We start from the raw sequence: 23,822 nt of genomic DNA, 5'->3' as shown, positions 1-23,822 counted from the left end.
CCTCTGTTTCAAACGATTCTCATGCCTCAGCCTCCTGAGTAGCTGGGATTACGGGCGTGCACCACCATGCCTGGTTAATTTGTTGCGTTTTTTGTAAAGATGGGGTTTCACCATGTTGCCCAGGCTGATCTCGAACTCCTGACTTCAAGTGATCCACCCACCTCAGCTTCCCAACGTGCTAGGATTACAGGTGTGAGCCACCTCGCCTCGCCTATGTTTTGAGACCGGTATCACTCTGTCACCCTGGCTGGAGTGAAGTGGGACGATCTCGGCTCACTGCAGCCTCTGCGCTCCCATCTCAGTCTCCCAAGCAGCTTGGATTACAAGTGTGTGCCATCATACAGGGTTTCACTGTGTTTCCCAGGCTGGTCTCTTACTCCTGACCTCAAATGATCCACCTGCCTCAGCCTTCCAAAGTGCTGAGATTACAGGTGTGAGCCACTTCGCCCGGCCTATTTTTGGTTTTTTTGTTTTTGGCTTTTTTTTTTTTTTTTTGGAGATGGAGTCTCGCACTGTTGCCCAGGCATGTGCCACCACAGCCAGCTAGTTTTGTATTTTTAGTGGACATGCGGTTTCGCCATGTTAGCCAGGCTGCTCTCGAACTCCTGACCTCAGGTGATCCACCTGCCTTGGGCTTCCGAAGTGCTGGGATTATAGGCGTGACCCACCGTGTCCGGCCAGACCTACTTTTTAAAATTTTTATTTTTAATTTTTCATAGAGACAGTCTTGCTATGTTGCCCAGGCTGGACTCAAACTCCTGAGTTCAAGTGATCTCCCCGCCTCAGCCTCCCAAGCATTTGGGACCACAGACATGAGCCACCCACTTCCAGATTGTTAGTTCTTAAATTTCTCCAAGATCTATCTCTTGAAATCCCTCACCCCCTAGGCCGGGCGCGGTGGCTCAAGCCTGTAATCCTAGCACTTTGGGAGGCCGAGACGGGCGGATCACGAGGTCAGAAGATCGAGACCATCCTGGCTAACACGGTGAAACCCCGTCTCTACTAAAAAATACAAAAAACTAGCCGGGCGAGGTGGCGGGCGCCTGTAGTCCCAGCTACTCGGGAGCCTGAGGCAGGAGAATGACGTAAACCCGGGAGGCGGAGCTTGCAGTGAGCTGAGATCTGGCCACTGCACTCCAGCCCAGGCGACAGAGCCACACTCCGTCTCAAAAAAAAAAAAAAAAAAAAAAAAAAGCCCTCACCCTCTACCCTTTTTTGCTGTCTCTACAATCTCTTTCGTGATTTCCTTCATGGGCTCTATTATAAATCCCATGAAGTCATGCACATCTGAAGACCGTTTTCTCCAGCAGGAATTTATTGTTTCAGGCTTGATGGCCTCTTCAGTGGTGTAACCCTTCCAGACTTTCATAATGTTCGCTCTGCTGAAGTTCTCTTCTGTAGCTTTGATAATCCTTTTCCATAGAGTACGTGTGTAATGAGCCTTGAGGGTTTTTACGACCCCCCAATCTAGAGGCTGAAGTAGAGACCTTGTTTGGAGGCAGTAGACCACTTTGATGCCTTCAGTGTTAAACTCATGAAGTTCTGGGTGGCCAGGGGCATTGTCCAATATCAAAATAACTTTAACAAGCAGTCACTTGTGGCCGGGCGCAGTGGCTCAAGCCTGTAATCCCAGCATTTTGGGAGGCCGAGACCGGCGGATCATGAGGTCAGGAGATCGAGACCATCCTGGTGAACACGATGAAACCCCGTCTCTACTAAAAAATACAAAAAACGAGCCGGGCGAGGTGGCGGGCGCCTGTAGTCCCAGCTACTCGGGAGGCTGAGGCAGGAGAATGGCGTAAACCCGGGAGGCGGAGTTTGCAGTGAGCTGAGATCCAGCCACTGCACTCCAGCCTGGGCGACAGAGCGAGACTCCGTCTCAAAACAAAAACAAAAACAAAAAATACAAAAAAAAAAAACAAGCAGTCACTAGCAAGGTACTTCCTGATTTCAGGGGCAAACCAATCTAGAAAAATAATTTTTGTTGTCCAGGCCTTTTTACCTCCTGCCTTGGCCTCTCAAAAGTGTTGGATTATAGGTGTGAGCCACCATGGCTGTCCTGCCCTGGCTTTCTTGTGTAACCAGAAGACTGGCAGCTGGTGTTTATCTTTTCCCTTCAAGGCTCAGGGGTTAGCAGCTTCATAGGTAAGGGCAGCCCTGGTCATAAACCCAACTGCAATTGCACAAAACAGTAGCATTATCCTGCCTTAAGTTCTGGTGCTTGGCCAGGCATGGTGGTTCATGCCTGTAATCCCAGCACTTTGGGAGGCTGAGGCGGGCGGATCGCTTGAGGCCGGAATTGAGATCAGCCTGGGCAACATGAGAAAACCCCATCTCTACAGGAAAACACAAAAATTAGCTAGGTGTGTGGCAGTGTGCACTTGTAGTCACAACTATTTGGAAGGCTGAGGTGAGAGGTTTGCTTGAGCCTGGAAGATTGAAGCTACAGTGAGCCATGTTCACGCCATTGCACTCCAACCTGGACAACAAATTCCGATGTTTGCTCCTCTTCCTTACTAATAAATGTCTTTTTTGGCTCCCCCACTCCCCCACCCCAAATAGGGCACTTATGTCTGCATTAAAGAACGTGTTTGAGGCTGGGCACAGTGGCTCATGCCTGTGATCCTAGCACTTTGGGAGGCCAATGTAGGTAGATAACTTGAGGTCAGGAGTTTGAAACCAGCCTGGCCAACATGGTGAAACTTCATCTCTACTAAAAATACAAAAAATTAGCTGTGCGTAGTGGCAGGCTCCTGTAATCCCAGATACTCGGGAGGCTGAGGCAGGAGAATCGCTTGAACCCAGAAGGCAGAGGTTGCAGTGAGCCAGGATCACTCCACTGCACTCCAGCCTGGGTGAGACTACATCTCAAAGAAAAACCTGTTTGAGCATATACATATCTTTCCTTCTCAATGATTTTCTTAATGGCATCTGGGAACTCATCTGCCACCTCTAGGTGGGCAGAAGCTGTTGCTCATGTTATCTTGACATCTTTTTAAAGCCAAACCTCTTTCTAAACTTATCAAACCATCCTTTGCTGTCATTACATTCTCCAGCTTTCAATCCTTCGCCTTCCTTTTGTTCTGAATTGTCACATAGTGACTTTACTTTTTTCTTAAATCGTATGACACACCCTGTAGGTGTGTCATTCTGTAGGTGTGTCATTCTGATATCAGTCCTATACATATAAAAACTGCATTTTCAAAATGAGATAAAAAGTTACTTCACAGAAAGTACAAAGTTGACATAGCTACAACAACAGCTTCACCAATTTCCTTTTCTTTTTTTTTGTTTTGTTTTGTTTTTTACAATGGTCTTTATGCTGGATTCATTTATCTTGAAATGGGCAACTGCAGTTGTAGACCTCAATCTATGGCACATATCAAATAATTCAACTGTTTCTGGTAATGTTTTGAGTTTTCTCTGCTTCTTGGGAGCACTTCCGCCATCACTAGTGGCACTTTTTTGGAGATGGAGTCTTGCTCTGTCACCCAGGCTGGAGTGCAATGGCATACTCTAGGCTCACTGCAACCTCCTCCCGGGTTCAAGCAATTCTCCCTCAGCCTCCCGAGAAGCTGGGACTACAGGTGCTTGACTAGTGGCACTTTTTATGGGACCCATGATGTTATTCAAGGTTTACTATATTGCACTAAACCCAAAAAATACTTGAGAACCCTGAGAGATGTCTCTACTGCAATATGCAATTTACTAAAAGGACAAACAGCTCACGCAGAGATGATTAGCATCACGTGGTGTTTTAAGCAGATATTCTCAACACTTGAGCTCATTACAATAGCAACAGGAGATTACAAAATGATTACAGTAGTACAGTGTGCACTACAGCTAATGTTACGCAATTAAGATTTAATCTGCTGGGTGCGGTGGCTCACGCCTGTAATCCCAGCACTTTGGGAGGCCGAGGCGGGCAGATCATAAGGTTGGAGTTCGAGACCAGCCTGGCCAATATGGTGAAACCCCACCTCTACTAAAAATACAAAAGTTGGCTGGGCATGGTGGCTCACGCCTGTAATCCCAGTACTTTGGGAGGCTGAGGCAGGGGGATCACGAGGTCAGGAGTTCGAGACCAGCCTGGCCAGTATCGTGAAAACCTGTCTCTACTAAAAATACAAAAATCAGCTGGGTGTGGTGGCGTGCGCCTGTAGTCCCAGCTACTTGACAGGCTGAGGCAGGAGAATCTCTTGAACCCAGGAGGTGGAGGTTGCAGTGAGCCGAGATCGTACCACTGCACTCCAGCTTGGATGACAGAGTGAGACTCCGTCTCAAAAAAAAAAAAAAAACTAGCTGGGCATGGTGGCAGGCGCCTGTAGTCCCAGCTACTTGGTAGGCTGAGGCAGGAGAATTGCTTGAACCTGGGAGGTGGAGGTTGCAGTGAGCTGAGATTGTGCCACTACACTCCAGCCTGGGCGACAAAGCAAGACTTCGTCTCAGAAAAAAAAAAAAAAAAAGATTTAAACTGCTACTTTACGTTTGTTTACATTTCTCTGGACTGCAAAACACACTACGTACAGTCTGTGTGCATAAGTTTTGATAAAGTTTAACTTTCTGCAATGTGTATATGTTTTATGGTACTAAGTGATAAAACAGACTAGCGTCTACATATATCTTACACATTCATGATACACCTAACTTTTTCTTGATTTTTTTTCAGTATTTCTAGGCTATGTGGTTCATCTGACTTTTTTCGAATTGTTGCAAATCTCCAAAAATTTCTTCAATATATTCATTGAAAAAAATCAGCATATTAAGTGGACCTGTGTAGTTCAAACCCATATAATTCAAGGTCAACTGTAATATCTAGTGTAGGTGTGCAGTAGGCGGTAGCATTTAGGTTTGTGGAGGTACAATCTATGATGCTCACACATTGGCAACAGCGCCTAATGATGCATTTCCAGAATGGTCCCCTTCATGAAGTGATTCCTGACTGAATTTGTGTTTTTGGGTCTGAAGTGAGCTTTTTTTTTTTTTTTTTTTTTAAGAAATAGAGATGGTCTTGCTATGTTGCCTAGGCTGGTCTCAAACTCCTGGGTTCAAGCCATCCTCCCACCTCAGTCTCCAAAAGTGCTGGGATTACAGGCATGAGTCACCACTCCCAGCTAGTACTTGGATTCTTTCTTGTCATAGAAAGTTCAGGAGGCCAGATATAGTGGCTCACGCCTGTAATCCCAGGACTTTGGGAGGCCGAAGCGGGCGGATCACCTGAGGTCAGGAATTCGAGACTAGCCTGACTAATATTGTGAAACTCCATCTCTACTAAAAATACAAAAATTAGCCGGGTATGGTGCCACATGCCTGTAGTCCCAGCTACTCGGGAGGCTGAGGCAGGAGAATTGCTTGATCCTGGGAGGCGGAGGTTGCAGTGAACCAAGATCACGCCACTGCACTCTAGCCTGGGCAACAGAGCAAGACTCCATCTGGGGGGGAAAAAGAAAAGTTCAAGAGATGGATAATGGTAAGCACAATAATTTCCACAGTTTTGCACAATCACCTTTTCACCTCTCCCTTCTTAGCAGCAATTTCGTAATTTCAGGGAGGGCCAGCGTATGGCCTGGTCTCTCATTTTCTTACCAAACCTACAAGGATTGGGGGGTGGTCTCTTGTCATTGCATTTTGCAGATGACAGTGACTGACAGCCACTATCTCATGTCGTATGGCGCCCCACTGTGCAGCTGTGCAGCCTGCACTGTGAGCAGAAACACCCCCTCACTCCAGCTTCACCAGCGCTCAACACACAGGTACATGGAGGAGTCTGACGTGCTCTGTTGTGTGGCACCATCACCTGTGTTTGCAAGATGAGGACAGGACCCCAAGAGGGAAGGCAGCCTTCCCAGGTCAGGTGGCCAGCCTCTTGGACCTGCTTGTCCAACTCAGGGATGGTTGCTTGCTCAGTGCCTCCCTGGCCCCAAGGGCCTCAGAGATTCTAGGTCAAGGAGAAAAGCTACTGAATGAAGATTCTTATGCTTACCAGGGCTATAGCCAGCAACTCCAGCCAGGGTGGAGGGTACCTAGGATTGGTTTGTCACTCAAGTGCCAAACCCTAGTGCTTAGATCCAGGTGCTTCAATGCGCACACACCCCAGCTCTGAGACACCCAGCGGCTGAAGAAGCTGCCCTGTGGCCTAGCTAGACAGAACAGGCTCCAAAGTCTGAGGCCCAGGTTCAAGTCCCACTGATCCATGTCCTCAGGGAGTGTGGTAGACCTCACCCACCCACTCGTGGTGGAGTGGACCTGGGGGAAAGGGACTTTGGGCCTGCTCTAAGGCACTCAACCAGATGCTCAGACTTCAGCTCCTGCATTTCCCCCACAGGGCTCCCCCACATCCCTCAGTGCCTCGTAAACCGAGGAAGGACTAAGAGTGCAAATGTGGGCTATTCTTAGTGACAAAGCCCGAGTGTTGATGAGCTGTAAGGACCCAAGTCTTTTCCCTTCCCAGAGGACCTGCTACACCCCTCTGTTCACCTTCTCCCCCCGGAAGCACCGTACCGCCCGAGGGATGGTGGTTTCTGTCGCCCGGATGGGGCCGTTGCAGCATCTTTCTATGTGTCAGTGTTACTGGCGCCTGCCAGGTTCCACAGCTAATGCCAAATTAAATGTCAGCTGCTCTGAGGATGGTTGGCTGCCTCCCCTGAAGGAGCTAAGGGAGTCGCACAGCTGAGTCTTACGCCAGACTCTGAATCTGTGCGCGCTTACACCTGGTGTCTGTTAGCAACAGGGCTGCCTTCTGAGAGCTGGCTTGTGAGTGCGTCCATGCATGCTGCCCACACTCCATCTCAGCTCTCTTGTCTCCAGCTCTGCAGATTCCTGCCCTGTCACTCATTAGCTGTGTGAGTCCCCGAACCTCTGATTCCTGGTGTCCACATCTGTAATGCGGTGATGCGTAGAGCCTGGCTGGAGAGGTCACAAGGACGTAAAATGCAGGGGTGCACATAGCAGCGCACAGCACGGCCCCAAGGCTCTTACATACCGTGTGGCACTGACAGTCGTGATGTGAGGGCCCTGTGTGCCTGGAGTGTCCTGAAGGCGTGAGACTCACAGCACATTCCAGTGTGAGAGCGAGATCGGGGTACACCTGTCAGACACTGACTGCCCTGTGTCTTTGGTTTCCAGTTCAGGACCTCAAGGGGCTTGGCTATGAGAAGGGGAAGCCTGTGGGTCTAGTGGGTGTCACAGAGCTGTCGGATGCCCAGAAGAAGCAGCTGAAGGAGCAGCAGGAGGTAAGACTGACTGTGGGGACAAGGGGACAGGCATGGTCGGTCCCCAAAGAGTGTCATCCTCTACCCTCAGGTGCAGTGGTCACAGGGGTTCATGTGCTTGCCAAGCTCCTGCGTTTAGGTGGAACCCATAGCCAGTGGGGAGGCTGCCAGGCAGGCACTGCATTTGAATGGCCTCTCAGGCTGCCTGGGAGACTGTTGACCCTTGGGGCAGCCCCAGTGGTCTGTGATCCCTGGCCTCAGCTTTGTGACTGCTTCTTGCTGCGCTCCAGGGCTGGTCCCTATGGGATAGTCTCCATTGATGTTCTCTGTCCACAGTCTTCTTGTGTCTAGCGCAAGACTGTCCTGGTCAGCACAGGGCACCCTGAGGGACTTGAGGCCGCCCGGTTGGCATTGGGCAGTGTCGATGTTGGCTCTCCTGAGGAGCTGCAGGCACCTGCCTGTCAGTGCCTGGGGTCAGCTCACTCTGACCCCTTCTCCAGGCCCACAGCCCCGTCACATCACCCTTGACTCTTCCAGGGGTCAGGGCCCTGGGTCACCCTCATTCAGTGGCCAAGAGGTCCTCCGTGCTCCACACCGGGATTTAGAGAACCCAGGGCGGTACTCAGTACTTGCCTGAATCCTTGCTCCAGCCCTGCCCAGGGGGTCCAGATGAGCCAGGTTCCAGTGGGGGCACGGCCTGCACTGGAGGTGGGGAGCAGGGGCGGGGCTCCGGCAGGCCACTGCACAGTGCCCTGGCTCACTGGTGAGTGTGCCCTGCAGATGCAGCAGATGTACGACATGATCATGCAGCACAAGCGGGCCATGCAGGACATGCAGCTGCTGTGGGAAAAGGCAGTGCAGCAGCACCAGCACGGCTACGACAGCGATGAGGAGGTGGACAGCGAGCTGGGCACCTGGGAGCACCAACTGCGGCGCATGGAGATGGACAAGACCAGGGGTGCGTGGTGCAGCGGGGCGGGCTGGGCTGGATGTGGCCCCCCTCACCTGCCCTGGAAGGTTACCTGGAGGTGTCCCACGTGGTCTTGAGCTGCCATCCTGGTTCAGCCCCCAGCCTGCCCCCTGTGGCTGTGAGGCCTGGAGTGAGAGGCTCAGTCTTTCTGGGTCCTAGTTTTCTCCGTGGTGAAAGGAGCGATCCTGTCATCGTTAGGGTGGAGAGCCGCACAGGATTCACTGAATGCTGGGCTGCCTGGCCGAGGCTCGGGCTGGGGTCATGGCCCAGCCGCCTCCTTCCCCGGCTCCCACTGAGTCTCATACCTTTGCCTGGGAGCCACCAGGCCCACTCCCCTCCTTCTTGCTTCTCCCTCTTCTCACCTTTCTGCTTCTCTGAGCAGAATGGGCCGAGCAACTGACAAAGATGGGCCGGGGCAAGCACTTCATCGGAGACTTCCTGCCTCCAGACGAGCTGGAGAAGTTTATGGAGACCTTCAAGGCCCTGAAGGTGAGCCAGGAGGGGCCCCCGGCTCCAGCCTCTGCTACGTGCCAGTCCCTCCTATAGCCGCTTCACCCTGCAGGCGCCCAAAGTAGCCTAGCTACCCTCGATCACAGCAGGAGCCAGGCTCTCTCGCTGCGGGAGGCATCTGTTAATGACAGGCGCTGTCTGTGTAGGGAATTAGCAAACAGCAGCTCAGCTGCTGCCTCAGAAACATTTCCTGGGGCTGTGGGGTAAATTCTGCTTCCAGTGGAGCCAATTAAGTGCAGTTTACAGGCAAAGTGTTTCTCCGGCAAAAGTCCCCACGGACTGGCCTCTTCAGAACCAGAGCTTAACATTCTGCCTCTGCTGCTGTTGGGCTCCTGATGGGAGAGGGCTGACACGGCACATCCCCCATTATCTTTTTGAGGTTTTTTATAAAACTGTTCAGGGCCTGATAGCCTCATCAGCGAGGTGGTAACCTCACTGTCCATCTTTTATTAGGACCTTGTACAACAAATTGCTCTCAGGACATGAACACAGGGCTTCTCTTTGCCAGTGAACCATTGCTTTATCTTAGGTGGATAAGGCCTGTGTAAATCTTTCTCTTGCCCTTTTGACTTGGCCACCAGGGAGCTTGGTGCACAGTGTGGCACTAAGGCCCAGGGGACCCTGAGAAGCAGGAGGAGCTTGGTCTGTTATCAACAAGTCTGATCTGGTGAGAGGGAGGCAGATGGGCCACTGGTCCCAGCACTGATTGAAACCAAAGGCAGAAGGTTGGATTTGGGGGCCACCACAGCCCCAGCCCTGTTAGGTGACAGCTGCCTCTTCACCTTGTAGGAGGGCCGCGAGCCTGACTACTCGGAGTACAAGGAGTTCAAGCTGACTGTGGAGAACATTGGCTACCAGATGCTGATGAAGATGGGCTGGAAAGAGGGCGAGGGGCTGGGTTCGGAAGGCCAGGGCATCAAGAACCCGGTGAACAAGTGAGTGTGGCCCTGTTGGAGGGCGTGGCCATGAACTCGGGGTCTGTGGCTCCCCCACCACCTCCCCATTCCCACCCCTTTATGTCATCACTTTTCCCTTGTGGCAAAATGATCACAGCACCCCACTGCACACCCCTTGTCAGGCACAAACCTGCAGTGCAGTAGGCTGTATGGGCCGGGTCTTCCCCAGTCCCAGGGCCTCCTTCTGTCCCCTCTTGAGTATCTCCAGGCCAGGTGGGGTGGGTGTGAGTACAGATGGGTCAGGCCCTGTCTGCCTTGTGAAGGGCCTTGTTTGAATTCCCCATGAGTGCGAAACCAGTCCCAGAGATGGGCAGGAGCTCTCCCAGGTGTGACCCTGGCCCCGAGTGCCCCCTTCGAGGCTGTTCTTGAGTAACCATCCTAATATCCCAAGAGCTACGACAGCCTCCACTGTGGGCTCCTCCTTCCTGTGTTGGACCCTGGGGCCTGGGCCCCCCGCCGGGTCTCCCCCTCCTTCACCATTCAGGTTCAGGCTTCTCTCTGTGCAGATACGTCCCAGCCCAGCCCTGTGCCCCAGGAGGCTGCCGAGAGCCCAGCTGTGCTCGGCCCCCCTGCCCAGAGTTCCGGCCCCAGGCCCCTTCTAACTGACACTGGCCCAGCCCCCTGCTCACATCATCTCCTCCCTGTAGGGGCACCACCACAGTGGACGGTGCTGGCTTTGGCATTGACCGCCCGGCCGAGCTCTCCAAGGAGGACGATGAGTACGAGGCCTTCCGCAAGAGGATGATGCTGGCCTACCGCTTCCGGCCCAACCCACTGGTGCGCATGCCTGGCTGGGCTGCCTTTGCTCAGTTGACAGGAGAGGGTGGTGGTAGGAACAGAAGGTTCCCTTCCCTCCCCAGTCCAGCCAGGCCGGGTCTCACCAGCAAGCCCCCTACCAACCCCTGCATTCAAGCCCCCACCTATCCCCCAAGCCTGCCCTGCCACCTCAAGGGTGCGAGCTCAGCTGCCCCCGGAAGGTTCCAGACAGGAGGAACCGCTGTCTTTAGCGCTAATTCCCTCCTCCTGTTTTGCCTTCTGCAGAACAACCCTAGACGGCCTTACTACTGAGTGTTCTGGAAATACATACTTTCTGAATGACCAACCGTCCCTGGACTGTGGAATGTTCCGGCCTGCATTTCTGCCCACCCCTCCCGTTGTCACGAGTGCCGTGCCGTGTAATAAAGTCCCAGTGCTCATCCACTGCAGATGCCTGGTCCTGTTGCAGGAAGCACCTCCTGTTAGCAGCGGGACAAGGCTGGGCACAGAGTACAAGATGCTGTCTCGGGGCTTTCCTTCTTGGCCTGTGGAGTCTCCATCCCTGCTCAGCTTGGGTTGCACTGGAGGGGAGGAAGGAAGAAAGCTGTTCTCAGCATAATGAAGTTGGAAGGCCAGGTGCGGTGTCACACGCCTGTAATCCCAGCACTTTGGGAGGCCAAGGCGGGCGGATCACCGGAGGTCAGGAGTTCGAGACCCGCCTGGTCAACATGGTGAAACCCTGTCTCTACTAAAAATACAAAATTAGCTGGGCATGGTGGTGCACACCTGTAGTCTCAGCTACTCGGGAAGCTGAGGCAGGAGAATTACTTGAACCTGGGAGGCAGTTGCAGTGAGCCGAGATTGCACCACTGCACTCCAGCCTGGGCGAGAGAGCAAGACTGTCTCTAATAATAATAATAATAATAATAATAATAAAGCTGGAGACCTGGCCACTCCTGGGCTAAAGGAATGTCAGGAACTTCCCAGCCTAGCACTGTGCTGCAAGGGGAGGTTGGGGAGGGGTCTCCAGGCAGGGCCCCCCCTTCCCTCAGACCTGCAGGGGCAGGTGGCTTCTGGGCACATCTGTGTGCTCTCCTGGCAGATGGTGCTGGCAGGGCCCAGCACACAGGTGATGGCTGTGGCCCTTCAGGTCCCACCAGTGTTGTAGGCACACGAGTCCCTGGGGCTTGTGTCATTAGAGGACAGCCGTGTGGATGGATGTGCCATGCCAACATGTCGGACAGCTCCTGAAAGGAAGGGCCTCAGAGCCAGAGTTTTGGAGGCAGGAGGGTAGCCCCCTGGGCCACAGTGTGTGCCAAGACCCCCACATCTGACCCAGGGCCAGAGCCCCACATTTGTGCCTGAGTCACCCTGGGATCTTGTTAAGCTGCAGCTGCTGAGTCAGCTGGTTGGGCAGGGCCCTGAGAATCTGCATTTCCATCTGCCTCCCTCCCATCCCCCCCCCACACACCCAGTGGGTGCTGCCCAGCCCCTGCAGGCACCAGGGGCTCCCTGTTCACATGCTTGGTGTGGAGTCGGGCTCCTGGGCCAGCCTGTGTTCACACAGCCATTCAGCAAACACTGGGTTTTTGCTGTGTTTGTGTGGGGACCAGGTGGACAAGATCTGCCCCAGTCAGCCAGGCTGCTGGGGACGAGGTCTGAGGCTGCTACTGAGAGGAACCAGGGAGCTGTGGTGGGGCCGCCTGCAGAGTGTCTCAGTGGGGTCTGAGACCAGGGAGGTGCCAGAGGCAGTGGCAGAACCAAGGCTGGGGTGACATGCCACCCTTTGTCCCCTCCTGACGCTGTGGCTGAGGCAGAGCAAGGAGTAACATTGGTGGGCTTGGCCTGGGTGCCCATACATGGGGGCTGCCCAGAAGGCAGTGGGCCAGGACCCTGAGCACAGCAGGGTAGCTCTCTGCAGCCAGTGGTTCAGGAGACGGGGAATCCTGGGGCTTGGTCCCAGGCATTCAGCTGTCCAAGTCACTTCTCAGTTCTCAGCGACATGGAGGCTCACCAGGCTCAGGACATGGACTTTACCCCCTGGCAGGGGATGAGGCCTCCAAATGCTATGTGCGTGTGCAGGTGCATCCTGTACATGGGACAAGGCCAGGCCCCTAGGCTGAGCCAGGCACAGACACCCTGGCCCTGTGTGGAGAAGATGGGGTGGGGGTGGCAGGCAGGGCTGCCTGGAGGAGGGGATGCTGGGACACGCTTACAAGAAGGCTCGTTTTGCAGACAGAAAGCAGGCCTCGGGGGTGTTGACTGTGCTAAAGTTGGGGAAAGTCCAGGGGAACCTGAACTTCACCCATGGGCAGTGGGCACCTGGGGAAGGAGGCTGAGTCAGACTTGTGGCCAGAAGACTCTCTTGTAGCCCAGTTGAGAAAGACCTGTGACCCAGTTGGCATCACGCTAAGGGGCTGCATGCAGAAGGAGCCTGAGGTAGGGGTAGGGGTTAGAATTTGTGCCAGCTGCAGACTGGGCTCCCGTGGGGCAGGTGTCAGGTGGGCATGGTTCACCTTGCTGTCTGCAGCATCCACAAGTACTCCACATGGGCCAGAGGGTGGTTGGAGGGGTGACAAAGACAGATGGTCTCCTCCTTATTCTCCCCGACAACACTGCGGCCCCCTCCCAGCTGTTCAAAACCTCCCACAGCCTCTCACAGCTGTCTCGCTTCTCATTCACACCCCAGCAGAACCGACCTTCTTTCCGCTGCTCATTTCCAAGCCTAAGCCATTTTCCTCCCTGCCAGGAACACCCTTCCCAAACTCTTCACCAAACTAGCTCCATCCCGATACTCTAACTTCAGCCCCCACCCCCTAGAACCCCTTCCTTCTACCCTCTCCCCCACATGAAGAACCTTCAACCCGGGACTAGCCTGCAAAGGGACAGCCCCTGAGTCAAAGCCTCACACTAAAAGACCCCTCGCGGTGGCTCACGCCTATAATCGCAGCTCTTTGGGAGGCTGAGGTGGGATGATCCCTTGAGCACAGGAGTTTGAAACCAGCCTAGGCAACAAAGCGAGACCCCTGTTTTTACAAAAAATAATTAGCTGCACGTGGTGGTGCATACCTGTAGTCCTAGCTACTTGGGAAGCTGAGGTGGGGGGATCACTTGAGGCTGGGAGTTCAAGGCGGGCCACTGCACTCCAGTCTGGGCGACAGAGTGAGACCTCCCTCTCAAAAAAAAAAAAAAAAAAAACTTCACACCTGCCTGGAAACACGTTTACATTTGTGGTGGCTACTGTGTGAAAACTCAAATCTAAGCCCACTGAAAGGCATTTTGCGCCCAAGAGCTGGAGGTTGCTCTATCAGCGCGCACAGGCAATGCCCACTTGATCTTTGGGTGGGGAATGCAGGGGTTTAGAAGGGCAGAGTCGAGGAAAACGAATTTCTTTAGAACGAAGTTGTGGGGCAGGGGAAAGAGCGGGCATGCCAGGACCTTCAGGGCGTACCCCTTGGCCTAAGAGCAGAAACATCCCGAGGTGTTGTGTCCCAGCCTTTGACAGAGAGGGAAACTGAGGCTGAGCAGCTGGACAGGTGTCGATGGTGAGGGGCGAAGGGGGGGCAGCTGCCAGGGGGAGGATCGGGGAGGGGCCTTGGAGGCTCCCTGGGAACACGCAGGGCGGGTCACGGCCGCCTGCCCAGGGCGCAGCGAGGGGCGACCTTTGTGCGGGGCGGGTCCCTGGCAGCCCCGGCCGGGACGCGCCGCCAACGAGGAGCCGAGTGCCCTGGAGAACACCCGGGGCTGAGCCGGGGTCCAGCCGCCGCCGCTATGGACATCCCGCCGCTGGCCGGCAAGATCGCGGCGCTGTCGCTGAGCGCCCTCCCGGTGTCCTACGCGCTCAACCATGTCTCGGCGCTCTCGCAGTGCGTGCGGGGAGGGGCTGGGGCGGCCTTCGGGGACAGTGGGGGCGAGCGGGGGCTGGGAGGACCGGAGGTGGGCTGGAGGGAGGATGCGCGGTCCGCGGACCTGGCCCCTGCGAGCCTTGCGCCCCAGCTCAGCTCCGACCCGGCAGGATTGGGCCTGGGCCAGAAGAACGCCCCCGTCTAACCGGAAGTCCCCTTTCCGCCGTGCTGGAGGCTGGGGTGTGGCCGCTCCTGGGATGTTTGGGGCCTGGGGAGAAGGAATGATGAGGAGAGTCCCCACAAGCCAGAGCTTTGGAGGGTTTCTGGGGTTTTCCCAGGGATGCGCCCTGCGCAGGCTCCAAAGTCGCCAAGGGTAAAAGTATTGTCCAGATAAGGCCCGGGTACCTGGCTCCTGCTGACACACACACACACACACACACACACACACACACACACCCTGCTCCGTTGCCTGTCTCAGGCCTGTGACTTTCCTCTTGTTCAAGACTGGCTAACCCTGTGCCTAGACTCAGTTTCCCCTACTGGTTCCTGTTCCTGGTCCCTGTCTCCTAACCCTAGATCCTAGCCCTGTGGGTCCAGCCACCGGATAACGGGCATCTGCAAGGCCCTCGCACTTCTAAACCCAGCTCAACCCAAGCCATAGGGTGGAGAGAGTCTTAACCATGGGCCTGCTCCCTGGGTGGGAATACCCATCTCCATCTCCTGGGATCCTGGGTAAGCCTCAGTTCCCTGATTAGTGTCATGGGCACAATCCTAGATCTCATCTCATAGTTACAGTTAAGGATTACAAACTGTGTACAAAGATTTGTCCTGGTCTCATCTGAGTACTATAATGTCATCGTTATAGTACTACATGGGGTCAGGATGGAGATCTTGGGTTCTGAGGGGATCGTGAGAAAACAGGGGCCTGGAGAGTGATGGACAGAGTCTTGCTGTGTGACCCTGGACAACTGGACAGTAATCCCATCCTCTCTAGGCCTGGATTTGCCCACCTGGGTTGAGCACTGCCCAGAGACCTGGCTTCTGTTATCTATGCAACTGGTCGACCTGTCTTATCAGGTTGGGGGCGCAGATCAGGGCAGGGGTAAGGTGGAGTTAATAGAGGCATTTGGACTTTAGCTGGGAGGAGCTGGGAGTGTCAGACAGTGAAGTCTACAGAACTGAGCACTCAAGACCCTGTGGCTTGGGAGCTGGGCCTGGCCACAGAGGGACTTGACGTTGCCGAATGACTGAACAGACTGAGTTAAACACATAACAAATGATGGGATAAATGGTAAAGTCAGAAGTGGCAGACCAGGCATGGTGGCTCATGCCTGTAATCCTAGCATTTTGGGAGGCCGAGATGGGCAAATCACCTGAGGTCAGGAGTTCGAGACCAGCCTGGCCAACATGGTAAAACTCTGTCTCTACTAAAAATATAAAAATTAACAGGGCGTGGTAGTGGACACCAGTAATCCCAGCTACTTGGGAGGCTGAGGCAGGAGAATCGCTTGAACCCAGGAGGCAGAGGTTGCAGTGAGCTGAGATCACACCACTTCACTCCAGCCTGCGTGTCAGAGCTCCATCTCAAAAAAAAAAAAAAAAAAAAAGAAAGAAAAGAAGGGGCTGATGAATGTCCCCTCTGTAGCTGGCTCAAGTTAAACAGTGATCCTTTCTGGGGAGTCAGGGAGGGCTTCATGGAGGAAGAACAATGTGGATGGGCCGTGAAGGATGAGTAGGAGTTTGCCAAGTGGAAAAGGCTTCTGGAAGCAGTTTCCAGAAGGAAGAAACAGCCTGGGCAAGGGCCTGGCACAGGATGAGAGCAGTTTCAGGGAACAGCATTGATGGATGAACAGACACTTTAGCCTCTTCCCCTGGGGCTTCCAGGAGTCTGCCCCTTCCCCTACCAGGGAGAGTGGGGCAATGCCTCAGCACTGGGCCTGGCGTCCCTGACTTGGTCTCCCTCTCCACAGCCCCCTGTGGGTGGCATTGATGAGCGCCCTAATCCTGGGTCTGCTCTTCGTGGCAGTCTACAGCTTGTCCCATGGCGAAATCTCCTATGACCCACTCTATGCTGGTGAGTCAGTGGGAAGCTGTGGGGAAGAAGACTGTCCAGGCAAGGGCCTCCACCCTCAGACTTAGGGGCCATCGAAGGTCCTCCTCCATCAGACTGGGGGCCCTTTAAGAGCTCCCATCAGACTGGAGACCTCAAAGAGATCTGAACACTCCCATTAAACTGGGGAACTTCAAAGAGCCTCCCCCTTGAGACCTGGGGCTCCTGAGAATAGGGACTGCGTCTCCCCCATCAGATTGGAAGCTCCTGAAAAAGAGTGTACTGCCTCATCACTTTGAGATCTCCTGAGGGCGGGGACTCCCAAAGGCAGGCACTGGGCCTCCCAATCAAACCAGGGACTTCTGAGGGCCAGGCTGGGTCTCCTCCATCAGACATGCAGAATGAGGCAGGACAGTGGTCATGCAACCTTTGGGGTTGGGACAGGGACTGGGCCTGGAGTCCTTGCCTGAAGTAATCTCATCCCTGACCTTAACTTCAAGCCCTGCCCACACTGAGCCCTAGCCCCACCCATGTGTGTCCCCTCCCACACCTGACCCGGCCGCCTACTCACTGCAGTCTTCGCCGTCTTCGCCTTCACCTCGGTTGTGGACCTCATCATCGCTCTTCAGGAAGACGGCTATGTGGTGGGCTTCATGGATTTCTACACCAAGGAGGTACTTGGGGGACGGCCAGGGATCCCCCTGCCCCACTGCCCGTCTGAGCCTCCCTCCTGCCCCCACAGGGAGAGCCATACCTGCGCACAGCACACGGAGTCTTCATTTGCTACTGGGATGGCACCGTTCACTACCTCCTCTACCTGGCCATGGCCGGCGCCATCTGCAGAAGGTGCAGGAGCCAGGGAAAGGGTGGCCCCTGACCCTGGGAGAGAAGTTTCATCCTCAGATGGGGCCCCAGGGCAGGGTGGAGCCAGAAGTGTCTGTAGGAGAAATCAGGATGCTCCTCTAGGACTCCAGCCAGGGGTGGCTGGGAGAAGGTTCCAGGAAACGTTTCAGGTGTAGATGGTGGCGTGGCATTGCTTATATCCACCCTGTGTCTGGGCAGTCACTTCTTTTCTTGGACAGAGGGTCTTACTGTTCATTCCCCTGTTCAACTCCCTGTTGTCCCTTCCATCCTGGGCAAAACTGAAAGGCACCCAGAGCTGGGAAGCCCACGGTGGTCTCTGGGCCCTGGCTGGGGCTCTGAGATTATGGAGTGACTACCTGCTGGTCACCCCTCCATCCCCTGCCCAGGAAGAGATACCGGAACTTTGGACTGTACTGGCTGGGTTCCTTCGCCATGAGCATCCTGGTGTTCCTTACAGGAAACATTCTTGGTAAGGACAAGGCTTCGGGAAATCTGGTCTCTCTTGGGCTAGGTCGCTGCCCTGCATCTAGAAGCAACCCCATTGGATCCTCCACCCCTTCCCTGATGTCTGCAGAGGCCCCACCTCCCTCTTTGCGTGTCCACAGCCTCAGTCAGCAGCCCACCCCTTTCTGGTCCCCATTTCCTCTTGAAAGGTGAGGGAACCCAAACTCTGCTTCCTCCCCAGGCAATGGTTCCCAGCACCAGGGGTTTGACCCAGAATGCTCTTGACACAGGAAGGGAATTTTAGGATGAATCCTGGGGACACGGTGAAAGCTTCAGGAGTAGGGCTTGGGAGGTAGAGCAGTGAAGGCAATCCGGGAGGCTGGCATGGCAAAACCTCAGCAGAGGGAACACCCAAGGTGTATTCATAGAAAGCAAAGAACCCACTGGAAGGTAGGATCCATGTTCAGAAGGTAAATTGAGGCAGGCTAGGCTGAGGAGCACGGACATCATCCTGTGGGCACTAGGGAGCCATGGAGGGTGGTGGAGCTTGAATGAGGATGGTATTTCTTTTTTTTCTTTTTCTTTTTTTTTTTTTTGAGACGGAGTCTTGCTCAGTCACCCAGGCTGGAGTGCAGTGGCGCGATCTCGGCTCACTGCAAGCTCCGCCTCCCGGGTTCACGCCATTCTCCTCGCCCGGCTAATTTTTGTTTTGCATTTTTAGTAGAGACGGGGTTTCACTGTGTTAGCCAGGATAGTCTCGATCTCCTGACCTCGTGATCCGCCCGCCTCAGCCTCCCAAAGTGCTGGGATTACAGGCATGAGCCACCGCGCCCAGCCGAGATGGTATTTCTGAATTGAGATGTCCAGCCAGAGAGACCGGGTGCGCCGGCTCACACCTGTAATCCTTATGTTGCTCAGACTGGTCTCAAACTCCTTGGCTCAAGCGATCCACCTGCCTCATTAATCACTTAAGCCAAGGAGATCAAGACCAGCCTGGGCAGCATGGTGAAACCCTGCCTATACTAAAAATACAAAAATTAGCCAGGCATAATGGTGTATGCCTGTAATCCCAGCTACTTAGGAGGCTGAGACAGGAGAATTGCTTGAACCTGAGAGGAGGAGGTTGCAATGAGCCAAGATTGCGCCACTGCACTCCAGCCTGGGTGACAGAGCAAGACTCTGTCTCAGAACAAACAAACAAACAGACATCCAGCAGGGTTCTGGCATGGCTGACACCCTCTCTCCTGCACCATGGCAGGCAAATACAGCTCCGAGATCAGGCCTGCCTTCTTCCTCACCATCCCCTACCTGCTGGTGCCATGCTGGGCTGGCGTGAGGGTCTTCAGCCAGCCCCGGGCACCAACCTGCTGCACCGCCAACACGGTGAGTGCCTTGCCCCTCTTAGGCTTTGTCCCAGCGTGCCTGAACTTTCCCTGTGTGAGTTGCTTTTGGTCAAAGACTTAGTTTCCGTGGAAGGATCTCCTTTGTCATAAGGAAGAAGCAAGGGCTGGGTGAGATGGCTCATGCCTGTAATCCCAACATTTTGGGAGGCCAAGGCTTGAGGATCACTTGAGCCCAGGAGTTGGAGACCAGCCTGGGCAACACAGCCAGACCCTGACTCTACAAAAAGTTAAAAAATTAGCCAGATGTGGTGGTGCATGCCTGTGGTCCTAGCTACTTGGGAGGCTGAGGTAGGAGGATCACTTGAGCCTGGGAGATTGAGGCTGCAGTGAGCTGAGATTGTGCCACTTCACTCAAGCCTGGGCAACAGAAAGAGACCCTGTCTCAGAAAAAAAAAAAAAAAAAGGAAGGAAGGAAGGAAAGAAAGAAAGAAAAGAAAAGAAAGAAAGGAAGAAAAGAAAGAGAGGAGCCTTAGGAGCCTTTATATACCTTTTGAATACCTACTGAATACCTCTCATTCACTACCTCTCATGCTGTCTGTGTTTCTCTCCCCTGGGGCAGGTGCAGGAGGAACAAAGAAAGGGACTCCTGCAGCGTCCAGCTGACCTGGCCCTTGTCATATACCTCATCCTTGCTGGCTTCTTCACTCTGTTCCGGGGCCTGGTGAGTCCGCACTAGTTAGTCTCTCCATCCCCTGCCTCCGGTCTCCCTTCCCTGACCCACCTCTCCCACGCTGCCCTTCTTCCTGTTTGATCATCCAAGGAAGTTCTTCATCAAGTCTAACCTGAGTGTTCCATGACAAAGCCCCATTTCTCCCAGCCCAATTTGAGCTGGGCTGGGAGAGGCCAGAGCAAGGGGTGTGGACCTGGAAGGGCGGGGGAAGTTTCCTGTGGGAGGGATGTCTGAGGGTTCTTGGTATGTCTGTCTGCTCCAGGTGGTGCTTGACTGCCCCACAGATTCCTGCTTTGTCTATATCTACCAGTATGAGCCATACCTGCGGGACCCTGTGGCCTATCCTAAGGTGCAGGTGAGAGGGGAGTGGGGAGAAGACCATACCCCTGCCTTGGGTAGGGGTCCTCTGGGCCTCTTCAAAGCAGGTGCCAGAAGCACAACTCAAACAGGCAGAAGGCCATATGGAATTTACTGTCCTACCAAAAAAAGGACAGATGTGGTCTTCAGGTATGACTGGATCCAGGTGCTCAAGGTGCAGATTCTGGGCTCTTCTTTTCTTTTCTTTTCTTTTTGTTTTTTTGGTTTTGTTTTGTTTGTGTTGTTTTGTTTTGTTTTGTTTTTGAGACAGAGTTTTGCTCTTGTCACCTAGGCTGGATTGCAATGGCGTGATCTCAGATCACTGCAACCTCCACCTCCTGGGCTCAAGTGATTCTCCTGCCTCAGCCTCCTAAGTAGCTGGGATTACAAGCGTGCGCCACCACACTCGGCTAATTTTGTATTTTTAGTAGATACGGGGTTTCACCATGTTGGTCAGGCTGGTCTCGAACTCCTGACCTCAAGTGATCCACCCACCTCGGCCTCCCAAAGTGCTGGGATTACAGGCGTGAGTCACCATGCCCGGCCTCTGGGCTCTGCTTTCTTTGCATGGCTCTGCTCTCAGGCAGTCCCTTTATGGGGTAGCAGAGACAGCCTGTGGCAGCTCCAGGCTTCCATGCACCCCACTCAGCCACCCCAGAGCATTGTGAGCCCTTATTACCCCTGAGCTTAAGCACAAGTCTTAGACAGGCTCAGATTGACCCAGCCTGAATCACTTGCCCATCCCTTACTGAGCATCATGGACAGGGGGCTGGAATGCTCCGACTGGCTAGGCCAGAGTCGCATGCCACTTCCAGAGAAAGGTTGGTAGGTTTGGTGTATGTGTTCGGCGGGTGGGGGCAAGGATCTGCAAGGGAAATAGGGGAGCACTTTGCAGAAAGCCTGGGTGGGGTCTGAGGCCATCCAGATCCTTCCTCAGGGCCTCCACCTTGGGGGTCTCAGGAGACCCACCTGGGATAGCTGCTCATCTCACAGGCTGGCGCCCCTCTCCTCCCTCCCCTGCAGATGCTGATGTACATGTTTTATGTCCTGCCTTTCTGCGGCCTGGCTGCCTATGCTCTCACCTTCCCTGGTTGTTCCTGGCTGCCAGACTGGGCCTTGGTGTTTGCTGGAGCCATCGGCCAGGTGAGGTGGCGGGTGGGTGGTTGAGCAGACATGTGGGAGGGAATTTCTGTCTACTCATCAACGACTTTGGTGTCCTCCCTGGGCACTGTAATGATGGGCCCCCAAGAGACCCCAGCCCCAGGCCCGGTATCCCAGGATTCCCTAGTCTAGGGGAGACAAAGCCAGATACAGACACTCCAAGCCCCATGAAAAGAGGGACAGGGGCTGTGAAGGATTCCAGAAGGGAAAGGTTATCTAGAAGCAAGGGTCATAGGAGCTGGGCTTTGATGTACGGGGATGAGTTCTCCAGGCAGGGAAGGGCATTCCAGGAATGGGAACAGCATAAGGAGAAGCACAGAGGGAGAGAGTGATTTAGCAGGGCCATAACATGGGTAAAGGCAGAGATAAGAGAAATTGGCAGCTAGATGCTGAAGGCTTTGAAAACTCTAGGACTGGGGGCTTGTACTGAGGGTGATGGGGAGTTTGAGGAGGTGTTTGAGCAGTGGGGACCCAGTCAGAGCTAGGAGCCTTTTTCTGGGTTCCTGATGAAAAGTGCTAAAGCCTGGGCCCCGGCCAGGGAAGTAGGGACCAGGAAAACATCTAGAATCCACAGGATTTGTGCCAAGACCTCTGGGATGGGGAAGACTGGGAGGAGGATCTGGAACCAGGTCAGAGAGAGATGGGGTGCAGGGCCCAGGAGATGGGGTTAGGCAAGTGGGGAGGGACTCACAGACAAGTGGACGAGCATGGGGGAGGGGGGGACAGAGAGGACACATAAGGATAGGAATCTTTACAGACAGAAGGCCGGGCGAGGTGGCTCACACGTGTAATCCCAGCACTTTGGGAGGCCAAGGTGGGAGGGCTACTTGAGCCCAGGAGTCTGAGACCAGCCTAGGCAACATGGCAAAACCTGTCTTTACAAAAAGTACAAAAATTAGCTGGGCATGGTAGCACGTGCCTGCTGTCTTAGCTACTCGGGAGGCTGGGATGGGAGGATTGCTTGAGCCCAGGAGGTTGAGGCTGCAGTGAGTCATGGTCGTGCCACTGCACTCCAGCCTGGCCAACAGAGCAAGACCCTATCTCTAAATAGATAGATAGATAGATAGATAGATAGATAGATAGATAGATAGATAATTAGATAGAAATTTTAAAAATAAGCCAGGCATGGTGGCTCACGCCTGTAATCCTAGCTGGCACTTTGGGAGGCCAAGGTGGATGGATTGCCTGACCTCAGGAGTTTGAGACCAGCCTGGGCAACATGGCGAAACCCCATCTCTATTAAAAAATACAAAAAATTAACTGGGCATAGAGGTGCGCGCCTGTAGTACCAGCTACTCAGAGGAGGTTGAAGCATGAGAATCGCTTGAACCCAGGAGGCAGCAGAGGTTGCAGTAAATGGAGATTGCACCAGTGCACTCCAGCATGGGCAAAAGAGTGAGACTGTGTCTCCAAAAAAAAAAAAAAAATAGAGAGAGACAGATAGATGGACTGGAGATGGGAAACAAGTAGATGAGCAGAGCCCAAGAGGTGAGGATGGGCATCCCCTGGGTTCTGCCTGACCTACCTGGTGGGCCGTCGGTGATGCTGGGATTTCAGTTCCTTCCTGGCCCCTGACATCCATCTTTCCTGTTTGGCTACCAGGCACAGTTCTCGCACATGGGGGCTTCCATGCACCTGCGCACACCCTTCACCTACCGTGTGCCTGAGGACACCTGGGGCTGCTTCTTCGTGTGCAATCTGCTGTATGCACTGGGCCCCCACCTGCTGGCCTACCGTTGCCTTCAGTGGCCTGCATTCTTCCACCAGCCACCACCCTCCGGCCCCATAGCCCTCCACAAGAAGCAGCATTGAGAGGGCTACGGACTTAGGACCCAGGACTCTGTTTACGCGCCCAGCCAGCCCTACCTGGGGAAGCAGGGGTCAGGTGTTTTAGAGACAGGAGGGACATCTCCAGGTGTCGTTAGTCCTGGCTATGGTGGTTTCAGTCCAGTGGGTGGGATGGAGACCAACAACCAAGTGTCCCTGCAAGGAGCGCCTCTCACAACTGTCACCATGCTTCAACCCCCACACGACGCTTCCACCCCTTCCAGAATTTACCCATCATCCCCCCATAGATCCTTTTAGTAAAAACCCTTTCAATTTCCAAAATATCACTGCCTAAGTGTTTCAGGGTGCAGGGACGAGGGACCCTCTTCTTGGCCCCCATGAGGGCCCATCCATCACTGCCATCGTGGTTGCCAGGAGCAAGAGGTGCTGGGATGGCAGAAGGCGGCCTCTGGTTGGTATGCATGGCTCCATCTTCCAGATGGGAAAACCGAGGCTCAGTATGGACAAGAGACCTGCCCAAGGTCACAGCCAGAGAGAAAAGTTCCAGCTCTACGAATAAATCATAACCAACAGCATGATATGTTTATTAAGCACCTACTGTATACCTTGACTGCTCCATGCTGGATCTCACTCCTTATTCCAGATGGGGAAACCAAGGCTGCAGGTGAAGGTCCTGGTCTGAGATCATTCCCCTCCTCAGTCCCCAAGGCATGGTTGAGTTGAGACGGAGCCCCAGCGTGTTGGACCACAGAAACCTCAACCCTGCCTCTGCTATCTGGTCGAGTTGGGCTCATTTTAGGGGAAACTGGGTCCTGGAAGGAAGCCAAGGTGTTGGGA

The 23,822-nt window shown here is 54.1% G+C and overlaps 2 protein-coding genes across 2 annotated transcripts in view; both read left to right on the top strand.

The window, feature by feature from the left end:
• SUGP1 (SURP and G-patch domain containing 1) overlaps positions 1–10,848 on the top strand; it is a 50,999-nt gene extending 40,151 nt beyond the window's left edge. Inside the window, exons 9-14 of the mRNA XM_025366138.1 lie at positions 7,126–7,232; positions 7,992–8,169; positions 8,564–8,670; positions 9,481–9,626; positions 10,295–10,424; positions 10,689–10,848. Coding sequence (XP_025221923.1) covers positions 7,126–7,232; positions 7,992–8,169; positions 8,564–8,670; positions 9,481–9,626; positions 10,295–10,424; positions 10,689–10,715 — 695 coding nt within the window. The 3' untranslated portion in view covers positions 10,716–10,848. The remainder of the gene's footprint in view (positions 1–7,125; positions 7,233–7,991; positions 8,170–8,563; positions 8,671–9,480; positions 9,627–10,294; positions 10,425–10,688) is intronic.
• A 3,260-nt stretch (positions 10,849–14,108) lies between these two features.
• Positions 14,109–23,306, top strand: TM6SF2 (transmembrane 6 superfamily member 2). The gene is made up of 10 exons (XM_025368644.1): positions 14,109–14,269; positions 16,219–16,322; positions 16,875–16,972; positions 17,041–17,144; positions 17,549–17,631; positions 18,865–18,989; positions 19,569–19,670; positions 19,942–20,034; positions 21,060–21,179; positions 22,800–23,306. Exons 1-10 carry the CDS (start codon positions 14,175–14,177, stop codon positions 23,007–23,009), a joined length of 1,134 nt encoding a protein of 377 aa, XP_025224429.1. The 5' UTR covers positions 14,109–14,174; the 3' UTR covers positions 23,010–23,306.
• Positions 23,307–23,822: the final 516 nt, after the last annotated feature.

This window comes from Theropithecus gelada, chromosome 19 (genome assembly GCF_003255815.1).
Source record: "Theropithecus gelada isolate Dixy chromosome 19, Tgel_1.0, whole genome shotgun sequence".
NCBI lineage: Eukaryota > Metazoa > Chordata > Mammalia > Primates > Cercopithecidae > Theropithecus > Theropithecus gelada.
Note: the sequence above shows the minus strand (reverse complement) of the source record. Positions and strands in the feature narration are given on the sequence as shown.